The sequence below is a fragment of the Lepidothrix coronata genome, unplaced genomic scaffold (assembly GCF_001604755.1).
Source record: "Lepidothrix coronata isolate B3197 unplaced genomic scaffold, Lepidothrix_coronata-1.0 Scaffold49, whole genome shotgun sequence".
Taxonomy (NCBI): Eukaryota; Metazoa; Chordata; class Aves; order Passeriformes; family Pipridae; genus Lepidothrix; species Lepidothrix coronata.
The window spans coordinates 1,944,401-1,958,807 of NW_016690229.1; the positions used below are offsets into that span (position 1 = coordinate 1,944,401).

The 14,407-nt window shown below is 45.8% G+C and overlaps 1 protein-coding gene across 1 annotated transcript; it reads left to right on the forward strand.

Moving 5' to 3' along the window:
* Window positions 1–2,910: 2,910 nt before the first annotated feature.
* Window positions 2,911–13,202, forward strand: CASS4 (Cas scaffolding protein family member 4). Its single transcript, XM_017815194.1, has 7 exons — window positions 2,911–3,075; window positions 4,385–4,807; window positions 7,479–7,583; window positions 8,577–8,726; window positions 9,739–11,076; window positions 11,887–11,946; window positions 12,584–13,202. The coding sequence occupies exons 1-7, from the start codon at window positions 2,911–2,913 to the stop codon at window positions 12,995–12,997; spliced, it is 2,655 nt and encodes an 884-aa protein (XP_017670683.1). The 3' UTR covers window positions 12,998–13,202.
* The last annotated feature ends 1,205 nt before the right edge of the window (window positions 13,203–14,407 follow it).

Below are 14,407 nucleotides of genomic sequence, written 5' to 3' on the forward strand. Positions count from 1 at the left end.
GAGAATTTAAAACCTGCTGGTTAGCACCTGGGTCCACCCTCCCAAAATCAATTAACCGTTGGATAGGCAATAAAAGCAAGTCCTGACAACGGTTCCTCATTGCAGCTCACACAAAACTTCTGTATGACCTGAACGTTTATTTTCCAAAATACATAAACAAATAAAAAATGCAGCAGAAGGACTTTCTGCAAGTCAGAGGAAACGCTGCACATCAGAGGGACGTGCAGCCCCGTGGCCACAGGGAGGCACCTGCATGTAGAGAAAGACCTGATCATTTAAGGTAAATTCTCCTTTTTCCTGGGGAGGTTGACGATGGGAACTCTCTACAATTAACTGGGCAAAACTGAACTGACTCGAAGTCGCTTGCTGTTTAAAAGGGAATTCTCTGGGAAGCCCGTTCCCAGCTAATGGACGAGGGAGAATGTTTAGTCCTCCAGCTTTGTTGGGAGATGAAGAGATTAACTGGAAGCCGCTCTGTAAACATGTCAGAGGTGTCACTGATGCACGAACAGAACTGTTTAGCAAACACAACCCGACGCCTTTAGCTGTGTCTCTTCCCCCTCAAATATTTTAAGTCCCGTTTTCCTGCAGTAAAAGTGCTTACACATGTATTTATGTGCAAAATGCAGCTGAGAAATAATTACCTTGATCCACACAAAACCTCCCACGATTAAAGCTGTCTCTTTATTTACATTATTTCAATAGGTTTTTCAAGAAGCAAATTTAAGACAATAAATGAAAAACGTTGTTTTATTTGAAATGCTGTGAAGCAGTGCCTTACCTGTGTATCATGTGAAATAATCTGTGGTGATAAATTGACATTTCCAAACACAAACTGAGGGGGAAGAGGGAATAGAGAAATTATTGTGTCAGGCTTTCAGGCAGGATGCTGAAATTATCACTTGGTACACATCACTGGGTATCACTTGGATTTTTCTAGCAACATTTGCATATATTTTATAAGGATTTTTTTTTTTCTGTTGCATAGTACTATAGGCTGAGGATTGGGCTTGGGATAGGAGAGGGATCAGGAGATCTTGGTAATACTGAGGTATTTTTTCCTGTTGTGTACAGAGTCAGTCTATGAGTATTCCCATTTGGATGGTATAGAATTTTATATTACAGAATTGTACACTGGTCATCTTCACTGCCTCTTAATTAAATTTCCCCTCTCTCCATTAATAAACATGAGTTAACAGCTTTCCCTTCGATGACTCTCAAGGGCTGTTAGGTTTTATAGGGGAGCTGGAAAAGGGTATGCAAACAGTAAAGGTGTGAACAGTCCAGTCTGTAGGAGGAATTAGTCTCTTAACATCTGATCCACACTCCAATAAAGGAGACACACTTCCAGCTACACATAAACTTTTTAACTGAAGCTGTTTCCAGGGACCTGGCACTGTAAATCCCTTCAGTGTGTGACACATTTGCATTGCCCTTGGGCAGCCATGGGCTCTGGAGGGGGCACAAAGCCTCGGGAAGGGGCTGCAGGGAACACAACCTCTGTTTTCTAGGTCTGTGCTGTCATCATCTCGTTAAAATCTGCTCAGTGAGAGAAAAGTCACAGCCAAGGTGGTCTCTCATGGGGCAAGAACTGCCTTTTAGGATGTTCTTTGTCTTAGGAGAGTGTTTTCAGCGCTGCTGAAGAGGATGAAACAACAAATGTCAAAGGAGGAAAAACACTTTGATCTCATCTGTGTTGCTTTAGTGCTTATTACACGTTGGTTATTGTAAGGACACATTAACAAGGTCACATAAAATACCACAGAGCTCCACCCAGCTGGCCCTGGCTGGCACATTGTGGGTGACACGTTGGACAGACAGTTTCCTCTGGCTAACAGGGAAAAAATGCAGATCTCACTGCCCCCAAAGCACGGCCTCCTCTGAGCTGAGCATCCCCAAAGGTCTCTGTGATCCTGGGAATTCAGTTCTTGTTTATAGTCACTGGCAGGTCAGAGATGCTTCTGCTTACGATAGGAAGGGGCTGCCACAGTGATCCCTCACACATGTCCCAGAGAGCTGAGAGTGTAGATAGGGCTGGATTTCTGGCAAACAGCCCCGCATTAGATGATCCAGAGCCTGGAGTACAGATAACCTCACTCCACACCACTGGAGACAGACTTGGTGGACCTTAGCAATCTGTGCAGTCATATCAAGCACCCACCTCCTGGAAATGTTGTCTATAGAATTTCTCCTCCTGTTGTTGTGATCACAAAATCAATTGGCTGGGAGGAGTTGTCTTGAAAAATGAGGCATCTTTGGAAGGCAAACTGGAACAGGGATGGCATCCTGTGTTACTAAGAAGTAAATCTATTTCTTACCACTAGCAGACTAGATGTGAATTGGTATTTCTGGCCTGGATGCATAGTTGCTCTAAAAGAAATGAGATTTGAAAATAGATGTGTGGTTTCACACATTGTTTGATTAAAGCATTAGGCCCAGCAATGTTTTGAGTGTGCTACTGCCATGGGAAAGACTTAGCTGAGGAAACGTCAACATTTAGATGCCTTTTAAAACCACACAGTGAAACAAATCTTCCTCTTGTTTGTGTTGGTGCAATTAGGAAGGACAGCCTTGTTTGTGCCAAGCTCCACTCCCGAGTTCAGGCTTCCTGCCCCGCCACCCATTTCCTGCGTGCGCCTGGATAAGGCTCTTCACGTTGGAAAAGGGGGAGAGAGTTCCTCTGCCCATCCTCCTCAGGGATGAAGAACAGGGTCTGCTTTTCATTGTGTCTGTACAGCATCCAACAACAAGGATCTCAAAGTGTTGATGAATAATAGGAAAAGTTGGACGTTTTCCTTTTTTTTTTTTCCACAATTGCAACGACGTGTGAAGCCCAGGCTGTGCTCGTGGTGGGATTCCTGGGGGCCTGACTGCAACATTTGGCATTGTCCAAGCAGAAGGGGGACTCCCATGTTCGAGGCTAAAACCAGGCTGGGACACAAGGTAAAAAGGGCTGTTGTCCACCCCTGGCAGCTGCTGAGGGACGAGCCCACAGCTCACAAACAGGCCATTGTTCGTGGCCACCCCGACCACGGATCGTGTGCAGCCAACAACGGGCCCTTCTCACCAGCTGAGGTGACAAATTGGGGTTCTCCTGCTGCAGCTTCAAGCCAGCTGTTGCTTTACAGCAAATGCTCTGGACAAAAATACAAGGCATCACATTTCCTATTTGGGTGCTATCTCTTTGGGCATTACTTGCACTTTCTGATAAACTCACACTGAGACACAGCCAGTGTCCCTCTGCCTGGGAAGCAGACAGTCCCATTTTGGAGCTGAAAGCAAATTCTATCTTGTACTGAAAACAACCACATCCACAGCTTTCTCTAACCTTTGCACAAACGCCTCAGGTGACCAAAGCCACCTGCTGTTAGTACTTCTCATTTTTTTTAAGTGCCATCTTCAAACTGACAGAGAGGAGGTTTTGATTAGATGTCAGGAGGGAATTCTTCCCTGTGAGGGTGGGGAGGCCCTGGCACAGGTTGCCCAGAGAAGCTGTGGCTGCCCCATCCCTGGAAGTGTCCAAGGCCAGGTTGGACAGGGCTTGGAGCAACCTGGGATAGTGGAAGGTGTCCCTGCCCATGGCAGGGGGTAGAATGAAGAATTCACAGAATGACAATGGGAAAAACATCTATTTTTCATATAGGAATGTTCATCAGTAGTCATAGAATCACAGAATCATTAGGGTTGGAAGTGACCTCTGGAGATCATCCAGTCCAACCCCCCTGCCCAGGCAGGGTCACTTGGAGCAGGCAACACAGGAACACATCCAGGTGGGTTTGGAATGTCTCCAGAGAGGGAGACTCTCCACCCTCCCAAGGCAGCTGTTCCAATGCTCTGCCAAACCCTCCACGGAAAGTTCTTCTTCATGTTGAGGTGGAACTTCTTGTGTTTTAGCTTATAAGTCTCATATATATATATGTCTAATATAATAAGTCTAAATAATGAACATTAGCAGTGTTCTTCAAGAGCCTTGTGGGGAAAAGGTGCTGAAGAAATATATTGTAGTATTATCACAGAATCACAGAACATTCTGAGTTGGAAAGGACCCACAAGGATCATTGAGTCCAACTCTTAAGTGAATGGCCCATACAGGGAATTGAACAGAGGACTGAACAGGAGATTGAACCCATGACCTTGCTGTTCAGTTATTATTATCTATTTCTTTATGCACTGAATGTAGCAGGCACAGGCTAAAGTTTGCACTAAAGTTTGCACAGGCAGAAGTTTAACTCCTGAGACCAGTGCTCTGAGAAAGGTGGTTTGATGTGATAATGGCTGTGCTTGAACTAAATCGAAATCGAGGTGGGGATAAACACCAAAGCAGACCCCAATGACCACTGCTGTGGGTGTAACAGTGCACTGCTGGTGTTCTCTGTGTCCCCAGAACACGCTGGCCAAGGCGCTCTACGACAACAAGGCCGAGTGCTCGGACGAGCTGGCCTTCCGCAAGGGAGACATCCTGACCGTGCTGGACCAGCACGTCCTCGGCAGCGAGGGCTGGTGGAAGTGCTCCCTGCATGGCAGGCAGGGCCTGGCCCCCGCCAACCGCCTCCAGCTGCTCTCTCCCACCATCCTGCTGCTTCCTTCCACCCGGAGCGACCCCACGGAGCTGCCAGCGGGCCAACAAAACATCTACCAGGTTCCCTCCGGCCCCAAACCCACCGTGGTGTCGTCCACCTACGAGAAGATGGAGGGGTGGGTCAAACCCCCAGGCAGGCTCTCTGCCACGCCTGCCCAAGCCATATATCAGGTGCCAGCCTTGGCTGCGCAGCTGCTCAGTGAGAGGACCAAAAGCTCCACACACCAGGTAAGGCAAACATCCCTGAAAGTAACAGATGTTATTATTGAAACAACCACTGGGAGTGGGAAAATAACAAAGGCCGTCAGCCTGAGCTTTTCAGTGGAATTTGCAGCAAAAGAATGATGGTGTTTAGGAAACTCCCATCAATTCTACTACAGTTTATAGCATTATGTGAGAAACACTGCTCTGGGCAACATATGAGAGTCTCTATATTCTGTAGTCACTCACTTTTTTGACAGTTTAAAGCAGCTGTAAAATAGGGCAGGAAGCAAAGAATATACCATTTGTTTGGGAGAATCTAGAAATTATTTACAAACCTTCCCCGAAGTTAAAATAACAAGACACAGAACTTTCTCCTCTGATTGTTCACAGCATGTGGCCATCCAGAGTCCCCTGGGCACATGTGGGGTCTTTACATCCATCTGCACATGGAACATGTACATGCTGCATCAAATGTCTTAAGAGCAAAAACTTGTGCTTTCTTCAGGAAAAAAATAAATGGGGACTGTTTTATAATGAAAAGTAAATAGAGCAAGTGAGTACAAAATTCAAGTCCAAGTTTTTGTTCAGTTCCATGAGCTCTTCAGCCCTGGGTGGCTCTTTATTCTGTGTAGGAAAATCATGTTAGAAATGCTAATTGAAAAAGGAAAAGGAAGAAAATTCAGCCCTGAGATATACAGTCTTTTAGGCTGATTTAATGATCATTTGATTTATGGGGCCACCTTCCCTCCCACTGTGCTGGGAGGCAAGTCATGGAAACCGAGATGCTGCTTCCTGCTGTGTGGCAGATGGGTGCTGGAAAACAGACAAACTCAGTGCAACCCTGATGACTGAAACCTAATTTTCAGCACTGCAGCTGCAGTGCAGACCTTGTGTGCAGTTCCCACAACTGCAAGCTCAAGCTAAGAGCTGCAAAGGACCATTTTGTACTTACCGTGATCTGATTTCTCCACATTCCTGATCCTAAAGGAGCCATTTGCAAACTGAATGCGAGATTGGGACAAATTTTCCACGTTGTGCCAGCAAATCAGGTGGAAAATGTTCATCTACTCATTTTCTGAATGAATGGCCCAACAGAAGAGCTCCTTGGCTCTTCCTCTCATCTCCTGAGTTTATACACCTAAGCTTTGTCTGCTCTAACCGAGAATGAAAAGGAAATGTCCCAGCCTGCATTTATGATCTAGAAGTTCAGAGCTGAGCTGTGTCTTGCACAGTGTCCCAGCTGTTCCCACACCAACTGCACTGTGGTGGTCACAAGCCATGCCCAGATGCAGGGAAGGCTCAGGGAGAGCAGCCTGTGAAAGGCCAGGATGAACTGCAGCACTCGGACCGCCCCACGCAGAGCCTGTGGGACAACTGGCAAAGCTCCTGGCATAGTCAGCTGTCCTCTGAGCAGCTGGGTAAAGCCACTGTGATTGAAAGCAATAAAACAAAACAAAATCCCTCAGAGCCCACAGAGAAGCCTCGTTGCTGCTGCCTGACACACAGGGCACCTTCATGTTTTACTCTCACTGAAAGGACTTTAAAAAGTAGTAAGATGTGATATCCAGTGAGTTTCCTTTTTGCTGTATAGTGAGATTTGTCGACATGAAAACAGAGCTGAGCTAAGGATGGCTTTCTTGATACCTCTTGTCTTTTACCCTTTCTGCTCAGGGAAGTCTCTTTTACGCCTCTGTTTGCAGGTAAAGGTGATCACCAGGTCCTGGCACAGGTTACCCAGAGAAGCTGTGGCTGCCCCACCCCAGAAAGTGTCCAAGACCAGGCTGGATGGGGCTTGGAGCAACCTGGGATAGTGGAAGGTGTCCCTGCTATGGCAGGGGGTGTAACTGGACAGCCTTTAAGGTCCCTTCCAACCCAAACCACTCAGTGATTCTGTGATTCTGTTTCATAGAGCACTAAGGGGATTTATCTTCACTCCTCCTCCCCTTTCTTCAGATGAGAGTTAAGAGCTTCCACAAAGCTGAAACAGGCAGTTGTAAGGGTGAAGTCTAGTTCCTCTACCATATTTCCCCTAAATTTTGGGATCTTAACTAATTATCCCACAGATGTGGTCATGCCTTCTCAAATTATGTTTTAAGCAAACAGGAGAATTCGACTACAGACCAATAATGTAATTCTCATATCAGACTTCCCTGTTTATGGAGCTGAACAGGACATCAAGGTTTACTCCTTGAGTCAGTCTTTCATAACTACAGAATGAGTCAGTCTTTCATAACTACAGAATAATGCTCAGCCCACACCTTTTTGCTGCTCTTACACTAAATATGGCTTGACCCCATGGCTCTGTGTGCCTGGAGAAGCAGAAATTTCCCCACTTCCTTTTTCAGTGGTTCTGCTTTTGGTTAGTCTAAAGATTTAAGTGATAAGTGAAGCTGGATTTCCTCCAAATCTTTTCCCTCCCATGGTTACTCAGGCAGATTGTCTTTGATTTGTATGTGCCAGTTCTTATCTCACCTGAAATACAGCAGAAATGCTGGCAAAGGAGAATTCTGAGGGAAGAATGCCACCTGCTTCTAAGCTCAGTTCCTACCCCGGCTTCAGTGAAGAGCTGAAGGTTTTTAATCCCTTAAGAGTGATTACTGCAACAGTGGCCTATCCAGTTAAATGAGTTTCCAAAGATGTCCTGAGCTTCCTGCTCACTGCAGCTTTCTCATTATTGTTTTTCTCCCCCTCCAAGCACCTGTTTACTCTCCCGAGAGCCTGCCGGGCTTCAGCCCCAAACATCAGGAGTGAGGTGTACGACGTTCCCTCCACACAGCGCCGGGAGTCCCTGCTCACACAGGTGGGTCCTGCCGTGGTGCCCTCCCTGCAGCTGGGACTCTGTAGAACCTCAGAGTCGATGTTGAGGCAAATTCCAGTACCTCCCTGTTCGCTTTTTGTAAAATTGGGAAGAAAATAATTTATTTTTAGCTCAAAACCTGAAGCAGTTCTCTTGAGTTTCTTAGAAATTCAGAGAAACTGGTCCTAAATTTGGTATGCTTCTAATGAACACTTTCAGTTTTACCATTATTAAGGCATTTCTTGCTGGATTCCAAGGCAGAGAGATTGACACTACTGATGTCCTACAGAATTCTCAGTATCAGAGGGTCACCCTCTCTGCTTGGAATCCATGAGGAAATGTGCTTTGTGTCTGTGTCATTTGATCAGGATGATTTCAGGGTGTTTACAGAAGAGTCACAAGTGCGTGTTCAAAAAAAAACTCAATGTCACCCACCCCACCCACCTCCTGGGGAAGAACATCCCATGGATTTGTGATCAGGAGGATCACATCCACCACTGAAGTGTCCTGTTGCATCATCCTGCTCTTGGTCCTGCTGTGCTTCCCTGAGGAGGGTGATTGTCACATTCCCTCGATCCCTCAGGTCACCGGGATGGGACGAACACCAGGCCCCAGCCCTGTCACCTCCCATGCAAGGTGTGGGTGGGACTGGAGCACATCCATGGACCCTCCCCACGCACTTTATCCTGGCAGCAGCTGGCAGGGCAGGATTAAGCCCACTCCATTGTTATCAAGTTATCCACATATTTTCTGGAGTTAGCTCCTTGTGTAAGTGGGTGATTCCTGCTCAGACCCAAAGCCAGGTGTGCCAGTAGTGGCTGCCTCGTCCTCCCACCCAGCACTGCAGGAAGGCTCCAACAGCTCCCCTGCAGGCTGAGGGTGACCCACGCTGTCCAAACCAGGAGCTACTCCCACAAGCCTTTGATTCCACCAGAGTGTTCAATGAGATCTAAAAAGAATCAAAGTCAATCAGGTTTTTTTTTCCCCTTTTCCCAGAGCGGTGCCACTCCACCCACTGCACGGAAGGGCTCCGTGCCAGTCAGACCCACCGAGAACTTCCAGGCAGAGCAGGAGCAGCTTTACAACATCCCATCCAGCCCAGAAAAGGCAGGAGCTGGGATCCAGAAAGACTCACCAGCAGGCAATGTAAGTAAGATTTGTTGGACCCAAGAGAACAATCTGTCAGTGCCGTGACACCCACCTTGGGCAGAGGGGCAGGTTTCCCACCTCTCCCCCCGTGTTTGCCAAGGACCATCCTTGAAGAAAGGGCTGATCTGAAATTTCACAACTAAGAAAACATCTCAATGGAAACTTTTTATTAGTTGAGTGCCAAGTAATTCAGGTTTCCTGAATGGCTTTAGGATCCAAGAGGATTTTGACAGGCTCCTTAGTGCCCAGGGCAGAGGAGCAGGACCATTCCAGCACAGGGAATCTGAGGCTCCCTGGTTGGCCTGAAACACCCTTGTCATTCCTTGCCTCTCCTTCTCATGCACATTTTCCACAAATGGGGAAGCCTGACCTGGTTAGTTTTTTCCTAAAATCTGTATTATATAACAACTTTCAGTTATTTCTTGTTACTGCACATTCCTGTAGTTCCTTGCATTCCCCCTGTGGATGTGCTTCATGCAGGTAGGATCTTTCCTTAAATGTTAGTGTTAGTCTGGATTTTATTACACAAGAAGTACTCCTGCATTTGCCTTTTCCAAATTGGACTTCAGCTGTAGACACACATATTTTTAAGGCACTGGATAAACTGTTCCCATCTTAGCAAACCCGTATCAAGCAAAAATTTAAATTAATTGAAGGTATTTGAGAAGAGTGAGTGATGTCTGCTGGTTATTTATTTTTTGACAGGGTATGCACATGAATGGGAAAAAAATCAAGTGTCTACAGATGTCCCTGGCTGGGGACACTGCAGTATGATCTAATCACCTGTGCTCAAAATATTTTACCTTCTACATGTGTAGCTTGTGCATTTTAGAAAATAAAAAACACAGGCCAGCCCTTTGGTGGTGCAGTTCCACTGACATCAGTGGAGTTGCACACATTTATGTGCTCTGAGAATTCAGTTTTGTTTCTTACTTCTTGTTTTATAAACAAGGGTGGTTTATAAACCCTCTGTGCTCGTGGTTTATAAGCCCTCTGTGCTCTGTTGCAGTTGTATGATGTCCCTCCCAAAAGAGAAACTGATGCTTCAGAAAACAAATCTCAAAAAAAGTGCTGGGGCCAGTACAATACTTTGCCAAATCCTCGGAAGTCAGAATGGATTTATGATATTCCAGTATCACCTGAAAAATCAGGATTAAAACAGCACCCTTCTGGCCACTCCTGGGAGAACCAGGTGCTGTATGATACCCCACCAGCCAGGTACAAGGTGCCAACAACAAATGCTGAAGGCAAGGTTGTAAATCCACAATTATACAATATCCCATCGACACAACAGAAATTAACACTTCCAGATATCCCCCTTTATGACGTTCCATCCTCACGGGATGTGCTCCTTTTGCCACAGAGCAGTAGCTGTGATGTACCCCCGAGTCTCCTGGCTCCAAAGGCTGAGAGTCAGATCTCCGAAGGGAATGTTTATGATATTCCAAAAGGTTTGCCCACCCCTGGGCAGTCCAAGAAAGAGATGGAAAACAACAGTGACAGCTCTGGAGAACAAGCACATGGTGCTTCTCCAAAGCTCCCCAGAGGTGCCAAATTAGGACGAGACATCTCATCTGTTTCTAGTGTGGACAGCAGGAGCAGCACACTCTCCACATCCTCCAGCTCATCTGCTGAGTTGTTTTCTACGTCCTCATCATCGGAAGAGCCTGGCAAAGAAATCAAAATGGGCCTTGAAGTAGCCATAGAGACCCTGACCAGGCTGCAGCACAGCGTGTCCAGCTCAGTTGCAAGTTTAATGATCTTTGTGAGCAGTAAGTGGCGATTGCAGGAACACCTGGAGAAGAGCATTGAGGAAATCCACAGAGCCGTGGATCACATCAAGGTGTCCCTGGGAGAATTCCTGGCCTTTGCCCAAGCCATAAAGGGAAACGCCTCTCACCTCACTGACAGCAACCTTCAGACCAGGATTAAAAAGCAGTTGGAGATCCTTGTGAACTCCTTCCAAATTTTAACAGAGACAAGGGAAGCTCTAAACAATTGCAACTGGTCACTCGAGGCCTTGGTCCTCAGGAGCCCCCAGAACAACCCAGATGACCTCGACCGCTTCGTCATGGTGGCCCGCACGATTCCCGACGACATCAAGAGGTTTGTGTCCATCATCATCGCCAACGGGAAGCTGCTCTTCAGAAAGAATGACAAGGAACAAGAAATAAAGCAGCCAAAAGGGAGCCCAGAATGCAAAATGGCAAAACAAATCCCAGTGCCAAGAAGAATAGAAGTAGAGTCGCTCCAGAGAAACGCTCCTGACAAACCCAGCCAGAGTCGGGTGCCTTTGGAGAAACAGGAGGAAAATGCCACTGAGGATTGTGATTATGTGCAGTTACAGGTCAGTAAAACTGGGCTTTACTATCCCTGTTCTTCATTGTTTGTAGATATTAAGCTATTGCCACTATTTTACCTTTGCATCAGTGCCAGATTCAGTTTGCACTACTTCCCATTTTCCAGACTGAACTCAGGATTTTTTTCCAGTGCTGGGTGGCACATGTGGAATGAGAATCATTTTAATCCATAAAGAGAACTGGAGTTTGAGAATTTATCCAGCCAGCACCAACAAAAAATCTTTATAATCTGTTTAAATTCATTTGGGAGACAGGTTTTAGCTGGGAGTTTGCAAATCCTTTCTTCTCTTTTGCCTTTTAGTTCTCTTCTTGCCAGTTCATTGTGTTTGGCTCTGACATGACTGGACAAGAAATGTTACTTTCTAACTTGAGGTACATTGGAAATCATGTTTTCATAGAAAATTTTGCTGTAACAAATCAAACTCTTACTGTGAATTATCAAATTTATTTGTTAGAATCATTTTGGATGTTTGTTAGAACCATTCTCCTTAGAACTACTGAAATATCTACCAAGAACATCTCTCTTGGTTTCACAAAGAAATGTTGGCATGTCCTTAGGATTTAGGAAAGGTTATTTTGTCCATGTTGCTTTCAGTCTTAGATCTTGCAGGAGGAGACACTATATTTTTAGTAGGAAAAAACCTACAGTTTTTTTCTAATAAATGTACCATTGTTGTCCATAACATGAAGGCTGCAGAGCAAGTAGTTGTTTCCTCGTGAAATAAGAGAAAAACATATTTATATTTAAATCTTCTTGTAAGTCATTTCAACTTTACTTTCATTTTAATTTATAACAGGCACAGAAAATCATTTCAGGTAAAGAAGTAGCAAAGAAGAGCACAGATTCAAAACTGAAGGTATTTCTGATTTTGAAAACTATTATTTATGAGGACTTCTAGTCCCTGATTTCTGTGCTTGCCAAAATTCAAAGCATTCAGACACACATCTCTATCCATAATCTATTTGCTTCTCATGGTTCATTTCCCAGAACTTATTCTTAGAATTACTGCTGAAAATTGTGAAAAACATTTATTTTCCTCAAACATAATGAACCCCTCCAGTTCAACGTCATACTATTTATTTTCTTGCCTTTGTGCATTATTTGGGAAAAGGCTGTGAGGACTAGTATTTCAAAATATCTTGTCATGCACTGGTACAAAATTGACTCTTGTTTTGTCCATTTTAATCATTCATAACCCTGATTAAGCCCATTAAAGATCAATGTTTTGTACTATCTGAAAGCTTCAAGTCCAGAATGTGTAAAGGGTTGGTGTTTGGCTGCAGCACTTTGTGTGCTATCCATTATTAAAATTGTATTTAGGGGCAAAAAGGCAATTGGGAGAATTTCCAATACTTTATGGGAAGAGAAATTATTGTAAAAGCTCCTGGGCTGGGGCAATTTGGAGAGTATGAACTAAGAATTTAGGCTGGAGCGACTAAAGAAACAATCAGTGTGTGACACCGAGATGAATGTTTTTTTAAACCTTTCTCCAGGCTTTGCCAACTGCAAAAAAGGCTGGAATTCAAAGCAAGCAGGACTGTGCCAAGAAAATCCCTCTCCCCGAGCACTGCAGGCTGTGTTTCGCTGCCCTGCACAAGGCCATCGGGGTGTTCACCAACAGCCTGAACCACAACCAGCCCCCCGAAGTGTTCATATCCCACAGCAAACTGATCATCATGGTGGGACAAAAGCTGGTGGATTCTCTGTGCCAGGAGACTCAGGAAAGGGATGCCCGGAGCGACGTCCTCCACAGCAGCAGCCGGTTCTGCAGCCTCTTGAAGAACCTGGCTCTGGCCACCAAAAACGCCGCCATAAAATATCCCAACGCAGACGCCACGAGGGAACTTCGGGATCGGACCGAGGAGCTGTCCAAGTACACGCAGCAGTTCAGAGCAATGATGGAATGAGACACGGAATGTCACTGTTTTCACACATTCTCCACTGCTGTTGCCCCTTTGGCAGCCAAAGGGGAGCAAAAACAGCTCAGTGACACCAATTTTCAGTCACCTCAAAGTTCCTGCCGGGAGTTCCCGGGGTGCTGATGCAATTTTAGCAGGTGAAAATCCAGCAGATGTAGGAGAAGATTTGTAGAATTAAATCTATTCTTTCTTCTCCACTGTTCAGATCCTGTCTGGAAATATCATCGTCGGAGTGGCTGGGCAGGAATGTTTGCTGTGTATTAGAGCAAAATGGTTTTATTATCTGACTTATTTCTTATTTTTTATTCTCTCTATAGGTCAGATAACTGTCTTTTCCTTTTGTATTTTTTTCTATTCAGGCATGTAAAGTCTATCTCCAGATTTAGCTGCACAATGTTCTGTAGCTTATGATCAATTGTTTCCTGAGGACTTTACTCAGAATTTGTAGTTACAGTATTTTTTTCCCAAGCAGCTGCAAAGCTAATTTTGGGGTTTAACATACAAATGCAACAAACCTATTATGGTACAAAATCTGGTACTAAACATAGCCTAGATATTAATGGGGAATGCTCCAGGCTGGCACCTGAGCACAGAGGAAAACTGACTTGGAGGAGTGGTAAATGTACAGGGAGCACCTCAGTCGTCCTCTGTCGTAGCCTGAAGCTGTTCAGAGCATTTCTCCAACTGAGACAGAATTTATTTTAGTCACTAAACGTGCAGAGGGTTCCAAAGCCCTTCCCACAGACTGCAAAGGTGACGTTAATCCTTACTGGAATAGCAGCAAGATACACCCGGCGCTGGCACAGCTGCCCAGGGGTTCAGCTGCCTTGGTCCGTGCAGCTTTTTAACTTTACCCCAAATTTTCTGGGTGTGAAATCCAACGACAAAGACGCTGTGACCGCACAGGCAGAGCGTGGGTACACCCGTGTGACTTGTAGCTTCCCTGATTAATTTATTTTAATGTTTGTATCTGTAATTTCAATGTCTGGCCTTTCTTGGCCTTTCTTGGCGATGTTTTATCGGTGTCTTTCTGGTGGGACAATGAATTTTGGGGGCAGTCGGAGCTGACCCGCACAGCGTCTGTTGGGAACCAGCTCCCCCCTCAGCATCCTCGAGCTTCCCTCGGCACCCGCCGCGTTTTACACCGGTATTTAACGCCGACTCGTGTAAATATTCCTGTTTGCAAAGTTAAACGCAGTGCTTCCCTCCCCCGCTGGCTTTGTGCGTGTTGGATTAAACTCGCCCCTCACACCACCCGTGTCCGTGCCCTGACATCGCCCCGGGGCTGAGGGCGGGACGGCGGCCCCTCATCCTGCAGCCAGCCCCGCCCGGCGCGGGAGAGCCTCGTTTGGCCCTAAATCCCCCAAAACGGGTGGCCGGGGTGGGGGTTTCTCTCAC

Excerpts from the sequence above, each read along its gene's own strand:
- CASS4 (XM_017815194.1), top strand. The coding sequence starts at position 2,911 with ATGTTCGAGGCTAAAACCAGGCTGGGACACAAGGTAAAAAGGGCTGTT. Across the intron at positions 11,077-11,886 it reads GTGATTATGTGCAGTTACAG|GCACAGAAAATCATTTCAGG; the intron begins GTCAGTAAAACT and ends AATTTATAACAG. Across the intron at positions 11,947-12,583 it reads GCACAGATTCAAAACTGAAG|GCTTTGCCAACTGCAAAAAA; the intron begins GTATTTCTGATT and ends ACCTTTCTCCAG.